The 9027-nt window shown below is 38.9% G+C and overlaps 1 protein-coding gene across 3 annotated transcripts in view; it reads left to right on the forward strand.

Annotated features, from left to right (window-relative positions):
• The window catches only part of LOC309693817 (kinesin-associated protein 3-like), a 26658-nt gene extending 23035 nt beyond the window's left edge, over window positions 1-3623 (forward strand). For all 3 annotated transcript variants that reach the window (XM_082513385.1, XM_082513383.1, XM_082513384.1), the window contains exons 17-20: window positions 669-754; window positions 845-1001; window positions 2201-2285; window positions 2466-3623. In XM_082513385.1, coding sequence (XP_082369511.1) covers window positions 669-754; window positions 845-1001; window positions 2201-2285; window positions 2466-2568 — 431 coding nt within the window. In that variant the 3' untranslated portion in view covers window positions 2569-3623. The remainder of the gene's footprint in view (window positions 1-668; window positions 755-844; window positions 1002-2200; window positions 2286-2465) is intronic.
• The last annotated feature ends 5404 nt before the right edge of the window (window positions 3624-9027 follow it).

The raw sequence follows: 9027 nt of genomic DNA on the forward strand, positions 1-9027 counted from the left end.
ATTGACCCATGTGCCTGTTCATCTTAGCTGCTATGATGCCTGACAGGAGCTTTCACGCGGTGCTGAGGCAGGTTATTGGTCGGTAGCTGGAGGGGACCGGTCCCTTCTGGGGGTCCTTGAGGATCAGGATTGTCCGGCCTTCGGTTAGCCATTCTGGGTGTCTCTCATTGGCTAGCAGCTGGTTCATTTGTGCCGCCAGAGTGCAGTCAGCTTCTTCAGCCAGTAGGCGTGAACCATGTCGGGGCCTGGTGCTGTCCAAACTCTTGATATTGGAGACCCTTTCTTGGATGTCTGTCACTGTGGTGGTTACTGGATCCTGTTCAGGAAGGTTGCTGTGGTCTGCCCTCAGATCCACTAGCCACTGAGCATTGCCGTTATGGGTCGTTCTCACATATGCACTTCCAGTATTGGTCTGTCTCCTGTCTTGGTGGTGCTGTTCTCATATTGTTCCAATGCTACTGAGAGTACACCTTGGATGGTTCTGTGGAGAACAGCTGGTTTATTCTCCTGCCTTTGGTCTCTCTGGTGTACCTCTTCAAGCGGCTGGCCAAGGTTGTGATTCATTTCTCTCTCGCTCTCTCTCTCTGTATGTGTGTATGTATATATGTCTGTCTGTCTTACAGCACTATCTGAGGATTTCTGTGGGTTTTCTTTAACCCTCTTTGTAGAGGCTCCAGCTTACCTCATTGATCTGATGCATGACAAGAATGCAGAAATTAGAAAAGTGTGTGACAACACCCTTGATATTATTGCTGTAAGTTAACAATGTGCTACTGATGGATGTCTGTTTTCTAAAATAAGGACTAGAAATGCACCTTCATATTTTTGGTCTGTCTCCTCCAAGGAATATGACGAAGAGTGGGGCAGGAAAATTCAGTCAGAGAAGTTCCGTTTCCACAACAACCAGTGGCTGGAGATGGTTGAGAGTCGGCAAGCAGATGAGTCTGAGCCTTATCTTTATGATAACGACAATGACCGGACTGATCTCTTCTACAGTGCAGGTACACTGAGCAAAGACTCAGCTGTGCATGTAGAACAGGAAAATTGACCAGCCTGACAGTAAATTTTACCTTCCCAACAAGACTTGACAGTTTGTTTTTGGGGGGGGGGGGGACTGGCAGGTTGTCATTTTGACCTCATCCCATAACAGCAGCAGAAATGGCAAGGAAATCATTTCCTGAGGAAGTTGATGTTTAATTTTTATAAATGATTAGGATTTGACAAAATAAGCATTTAACATGAATTTTTAGAAGTTGTCTAGTGATTTATTTCATTACAGATTGTAAAGGTAAAATATATTTTAGTGTCCACAATTAAACAAAGCAAATATAATGAAGCTATTAATAACAAGGAACTCACTGTGAAATAGCTCATTGACTACATTTAAAAGTTTACCATACAATCGGCTACAACAAAATAAACCAAATTTTAATAAATAAATTATTGTAAACGTAGAATACTGAAAATGTATCAATCTGTCCACCTCTGTTTTATGCCACTGGACCTCTTCCCACACCGACCATCCACTTTCCCCCCATCTGTAGCCCTTCACCCAGTCCTCACCCCTTAAAACCATCCGATTTGGCTGCTCCTCTCTGGATTTCACTGTTGTGCGGATTAGTACAAACACTCAGGTCTCTGTTGTGTTCAACCAGCAAAAACTCTGGCTACAGCGCCTGTGCTAATAGTTATTTATCTTTAACTAGCTTTTGATCATGATATAGCAGCATTCTTATCTAAATGTATATGTGTTTGTTTTGTTTACACACAATACAGCCAAGTATGTACTGATTAGTGTTTTACATTTCTCTGGGGTCAAAATGACTTATTTGGCAGTTCTAGGCATAAATTATCATTTTTGTTTGTTTTTATTCCAGTTTATCACACAAAATTCACAGAATGAATAATCAATAATCGAAATCGAAATAACAAAACAACCCACCTGACGGTTCTCTTAAGAGATGGAAATAAGAAGAGATGTCTTCTGTGTGATATTATTAAATTATTATTTGTACTGAATGTCATTGCATTCAGTAAATTCACATTTAACATCAAAAGCAAAAACTGACTTTTACAGGTAAGTAACTACATAGCAGGGACTCAAAATAGGCTAGAACTTGAAATTTAGACTTTTAGTCTGTTTACACTTTTTAAATTAAATGTATCTACTGGTTTATTGTTGTGTTCTTCAATCTTTTAGATGGAATAACTCCAGGAGATGGCTCAGTCAGCCCAGACTTCTTCAGTGACCTGCAACCGCAGAATGGAGACTCGCACCATGCAGGGTGAGTTAACAGGAGACAGAAACATTCTAGCCATTCTACAGCTTACTGAATTTTAAATTCAGGCAATCAAAGCCTCCACCTCTTTTGCCACACTATAAAATCCCAGTCCAGTGTTTCACATTTTTATTTTTCATACTGTTAAATTGGCTTTTTTTTTTTTTTTGTAACTTTGTCTACCAGAGACATTGGCGATGTTTTCGACCAGACCAGCTCATCACCTGCACGACCAGCCACGGCCTATGGCTTCAGACCCGATGAGCAGCCCTTTTATCAGTACTCATAGACACTTTGAGTCTGCTTTGTTCACGTCGTCTTTGTTTCATTCCTCTCCACCAAGTGCATATTCACACATTATCTACAACTCCACTCTCATTGTTTAATTTATTAAAGTGACAGCCCCTTGCAGTGTAGCATTTCATATGCCTCATCTTGACATGTTAAGAATAGTTGTAGTTATTCAGACAGTGCTTTCAAATGCTGAAATTAATAATACAGACCACACTAACACTGCAGATTGCATACAATTTTCACTTAGCTATTTCATCTATTTACAATCATCTCAAGCAGAACTAGTTACGTCTTTCTTTAAAATTTGCTTCTGTATGTTGGTAGGTTTTGCTTTTCTTTTTTTTTCTTATGTGATAATTAATATTTATACAAAAATATTCAGCGTCTTTATTGAACTGTTTGAGATCCTTCATTTTGGCTCCTTCAAAACCATGTCAACATGTGACATTTATTTAATGAGTTTACAGCATGTTTCTTTTATCTATGTCACTGTAAAATGGGAACATTGTTGTTACAGCCTAGGGTGCTTTCACACTGGCCAGCTAGTCTGGATCTCCACAAAAAGACTTCCTCCTTGTGTATTAGTCGGGGATAGATTTCAGTTCATGTTAAATGTTGCATAAGTAAATTTGTGACTGTTAAAAGGTCCAAGTTGATGTAGGAGCTGAATGCTGACCAACAGATAAAAGCCTGGTGCCTACATTACCTGCAGGGCAGTGTAGTTGCTGACAGTTTGTTCAAATCATTCTGTGATCCGCTGGTATACCTTAAGTCTGCAGCAGAGAGGAGAGCAGGCTATAGTCTGCTGAGCCGCATTGACATTTTTTTTTAAACTGTGAAATTCTTCAGCTCCTTAAGTGAAATTCTATGTTAGCATTATTAGAAATTAGGAAACTGCAAAGGCTTTAAACACCTGTCCCCCTGCCCCCTTGTTTTTTTTGTTGTTGTTGTTGTTGTTGTTGTTTTTTTATATTGATGTGCAATAGTGAAGTGCTGTCTGTTTCCATCTCTGTTACTACAAGCTGAAAAATAAAATTTCATCATGTCTTTCATGATCTCATTGGCTAATGATTTAAATTGTAAGAAACAGCAATGACTTCAAATACAATTCCCAAGAAGGAAAATTGGTAAACGATGCTTGTTTCTTATTTTTTGTAGCACTCCCAGGTGGTACTGTGCCATTAGTTCATTTTCTTAGTCTTTGCCATTGTCCTCTAGTTTTCTGCATGCATTTCAAAGTGTATGTACATCACATACAAATTAATATTTAAAAAATGCAAACCCAGTCTCAAAGCGCCCTAAGATTTATTGTAGTTTGAAATTTGGCTTATAACAGATGTCAAAACCACAGCAGTATTATGGGGAGCTCTTCTTCTAACCACTACATTTATGTGATGTTTCTGACCTGCTACCCCACAGACTTGCTAAATCGAAATCTGTCCTGTCAGACCACACTTAATGCAGTGTTCATAAAATGAGGCCAGAAATCCTTTCCTTGAGGAAAGATAGCTGTGAACTGAAAAAATGTGTTTCAAAAAGAAACACAAAAAAACCCATCCATGATCATCAGTCACCTAGCACATCATTTCTCATGGCTGTTTAAATAGAAACAAGAGTGTACTTTGGGTATTCCTCATAATGCTTCTGGGTGTTTTTTAACAGCAATGAGATCTCAAAAGAGTTGTCTCTGTGAACATGCACTTAAAAAATAAAACAAAAACAAACTCTAAAAAAAGAAGCTAAATATAACATGCCTACTTTGATAACATGGTTTAACATGTATATTTTAAATACATGGTGGCATATTAATATTAAATGGCACTGATTAAACCACATATGGAAAAGATGGTCTGTTTGAAGAAAACTTTTACATACAGTATTGGTTTTAGTCCTATTTGCACATATGTACTTGTGTTTTTGTTTACTTTACCATAAGTTTGTTTTTGTTTTTTCTCTTTCTCTCACCCTCTCTCTCGCACTTTTTTTCCCACTTCACTCAGCATGCGAGCCTTGTGCTTTACGCTGGGAAGCGGGGGGAGGGGCGGTAGCAGTAGCACTGGAACAGAGCAGGAGGGAGAGAGAGAGAAAGAGAGCCAGGGACAACAAGGTCACATTAGAACGGTATAGTAATCATCCACAAGTATTTTCAGTTGCAGATGATAAAGGATTCGGAAAGTTTATTCATGCAGGTCCATATGACAGAGAATATGCATCTTCTTTTTGTTTTCATATTATAATTTATATTTAATTGTGTTGTGGTTTGCAGTGTTTTGTGTTGTTTCACTTTAAATTTGTAAAAGGAAAAAGCTGAAAATTTAAGTAGTTAAAAGTTGAAATGTGAATAGTTGAGTTTTGTATTATGATTTATTTATTACATTTTATGTGGAGTGAATAAATAAAAGTATATTGACGATGGCCCCTACAGACAAAGCACATACAAACTTCAAATCACGTACGAACCCTGAAGCACGTACAAACTCCAAAACACGTAAAAACACGTACAAACTCCAAACACATAAAAACTCAGAAGCACATAAAAACTCAAAACACGTACAAAAGACAACAGAAGTACTCCAGGATGCTAGGGGCAGTGTTGAACTTTTGTTACCTAGTGGCTATACAACCCAGCAAGTACCAACAACCGGATTTGGTGTGTGGTAATAACAGGTAAACGAACATTTTTTTATTAAAATGGTAAATGGCCTGTATTTATATAGCGCTTTACTAGTCCCTAAGGACCCCAAAGCGCTTTACATATCCAGTCATCCACCCATTCATACACACATTCACACACTGGTGATGGTAAGCTACATTGTAGCCACAGCCACCCTGGGGCGCACTGACAGAGGCGAGGCTGCCGGACACTGGCGCCACCGGGCCCTCTGACCACCACCAGTAGGCAACGGGTGAAGTGTCTTGCCCAAGGACACAACGACCGAGACTGTCCAAGCCGGGGCTCGAACCGGCAACCTTCCGATTACAAGGCGAACTCCCAACTCTTGAGCCACGATCACTCATATATATTTGACTATATATATGAATGCTTGTGTATAAATACACAAACAATACACATATGCTTTCAATTGTGTAATTTAAGTGATCTAAGTAGCTCTGGTTTGGAAGTTCAGAGCTACCTAGATCACTTATGCTAGAAATGTGTTTTGGAGTTTGTACGTGTTTTGTCTCTAGGGGCCACCGCATATATTTATATATAAACATATATAAATAAAACCACTTTTTTTTTTTACATTAGTAATTTCTTTTGTGCATAATTTTATATTATTGTTAATAATAAATTAATTAAAGCAACAAAACAACCTGAAGAGCCGGTTCGGAGCCGAAAGAGCCGGCTCTTTTTAGTGAGCCGAACTGAAAGAGCCGATTCTCTAAAAAGAGCCGGAAATCCCATCACTAGTTGTTAGAATTTATTTAATATTACTTTCTAGACCAGGATCCATTTCTACGCAGCTGATGGCTGGTAACTGTGCAGGGGCGGATCTAGCAAAGTTTAGCCAGGGGGGCCAATAGGGGATGAACAGGGAAAAGGGGGCACAAAGACATACTTTTCATTCTTATTCTCATTTAAAATATCTAGCTTTTAATAAATAATTATCTGAATCTGATGTAAAATGTATAGAAGTCCATTACTGTATATAGTAACTATTAAGTCTAATATACCCTAGTAAGCTAGTATTTTTTCCTTTGGGAAGGTACCATCTGTGCAGTCTGCAATTCTTTTGAAGAAAGATGTTGAATCTATTTAATTATTCTTGAAAAATAATTGATTTCTGTGCATTTTTTTCACCCTGCATCAAATTAAAGTTGATTACGTCGATTAAGCATCATGAGGTGGGGGGTGGGTCCGTATTTTATTTTTTTTTGCTGGGAGTTTGCAACCCTATTAGTTAGGTTGCTTACTCTTTAAAATACCAGAATTGGGAGGATGGAGTAGGTTTAAGTTTATTAGATTGATTAGTATTGAACTATGAAATGTTTTGGGTGCAGTGTACTTTTTTGCATACAGGTATAACAGAATAGCTTTAGTGTTGTTGTTTATTTAAACTTGAGTATGAACTTATACAAAATTCAGCAAGATATTAAAAAAACAGTTTTATTGATTAAAAAACACTATCGGATTCATATCGGTATCGGCCAATATCCAAATTTATGATATCAGTATCGGACATAAAAAAAAGTGGTATCTAGTATCTTGCCCAAGGATATTTGGCACACAAACTTGAGGAGCCAGGGATCGAACCACCAACCTTCCAGTCAGCAGCTGACCTGCTGTACTACTGCTCCTTAGCTACAGCCAACCCAATACTTCTGAAAGTACTTTTATTGCACAATGTTCATTCACTCATGAGCTGCTCTAACATGAATCAAATGGCTGAATTGCTGCCTTATTATGCAGTCAAGTTCTTTAAAATCTAGCTAAAGACCTACTAATTTTGTTCAGGTGTGTCACAGCAAGGACACATTTAAAAGTTTCAGGACATTGGCCCTCAAGGACTGGAGTTTGACATCCACGATCTACACTAAACCTGTCATATTTAGTTTAAATCTATTTTCACAGTTACAGGAAAATCAATTCTGCATCTATCTATAATTATCAGACATTAACTTGTTTTTGTAAAACACTTTTAAACAAGAATAACAAAGAAATGTTGTAAATGACAATGCAATGAAATAATAAATCGAGGTCAGGTAGCTTTTTTTTTTTTTTAAATGTTTTAATGGAATGATTTTTATGAAATAGGTCTAGAGAGGAACATTTTTATCCTTTATAAATTAAAAATAGATCACACACCTCCTAGGAGAGGTAGTATCTTCTCTTGCTGATATATGGTATAGCAAACACACGTATATCTGTCTGAGTGTAAGGGCCTTTTGTTCAGATACGCTAGACTCCTGGCACCAGCTTTGGGGAGTCTTCACGGGGTCACATCTTGACCCCCCGCCCACACACACACACAGACACACACACACACATACTTACACGACACACACACACACAAGGTATTCTTTGTCCACATGTATACCTATATGAAATGTCATATGTTAATGTACCTATGCATATTCATGTAACCACAATAAAAGGAGTGCTATGGGGAACCTGGCTGAGAGTCTGATGGAGGTCAAATGGGTGGAACGACACTTGGCTCCAGGCAGGTCTCCCTCATGAGTAACACAAAGAACTTTGCCTACTTGTGTCTTGCTTTTTGCTGTGTAGTAAATTGTCTTGAACGTTCCAGCAAATAGGTGTATGCTACAAACCTATCAGCTGGCTTCTCCCTTAGAGACAAGGTGAGAGGTTCAGCCATCCGGGAGGGGCTGAACCAGGAGGGGAGAGTAGAGCCAATGCTCCTCCACATCAAAAGGAGCCAGTTGAGGTGGTTCAGGCATCTGACAATGATGCCTCCATGGGCATCTCCTGGGTGAGGTGTTCTGGGCATGTAACCACCAGGAGGAGGCCCCGGGAAGACCCAGGACACGATGGAGAGATTATATCTTGGTGTTCCCCTGGACAAGCTAGAGGAGGTGGCTGGGGAGAGGGAGGTCTGGGCTTCTCTGCTTAGGCTGCTGCCCCCCCAACCCGGCTCCAGATAAGCGGAAGAAGATGGATGGATGGACTTAATTAGCAAGATAAATTATAACAAGTTGTACAAGCAATCTTCCAGTAACAGTCATGTTCAGCATCCCAATATGTAAGCGTGAAAATACAAAAACTCTTTCCCTGTTTTGTCAACAGGAATGTCTGTTTGGGGCAGTGTGACTTTCCAGTGGCTAGACTTTAGAATATTCCTGTAGGTTTACAAAGTACCGAATGGTTTAGGCCCACAATATATTTCTGATATGTTATAAGCCTATTACTGTTAGTGTCAAACTACCTTGAGGCGACTGTTGTTGGTACTATATATTTATGAAATATAGTGCTCCTTTTTACACTTATATTTCAGAAAAATAAAATGAATACATACATACATTTAATTAGTTATTTATAAAATATAATTTAAAACTTAATTACCTTGCACAACGTTTCTGATTAAGTTAATTTTATTTTGTGTTAAACAAAAGTGTTTCATAAAAACAAATGTTGGTTGTCACATCGGTTGTAACTACAACATTAGAGGACACTGTGGGATATGGTTCATATCACACACTGGAACTGACAATCTGTTCATTGTCAGTTTTGTTCATGCAGTGGTTAGTTTGTGGAAAAAGCACAAGACTTTGAGGGCAGGAGGTATTTGGTAATTTTCACAGATGAGAGCAGGGCCAGTCTAGGTTCTTTAGGAGTTTTAGGAGTGCTCAGCTCCCACTCAGTTCCCGAGCACTTAGGTCTTCAGGTCAGAGGTTGCTTTTGGTCTCGTGTAATAGGTTCAAAACACGGGGATGGGGCTTTTCAGGCAGTGGCACCAAGATTGTGGAATTCTTGTCCATTGTCTTTACG

This window comes from Aulonocara stuartgranti (genome assembly GCF_965226115.1).
Source record: "Aulonocara stuartgranti genome assembly, chromosome: 18".
Lineage (NCBI taxonomy): Eukaryota > Metazoa > Chordata > Actinopteri > Cichliformes > Cichlidae > Aulonocara > Aulonocara stuartgranti.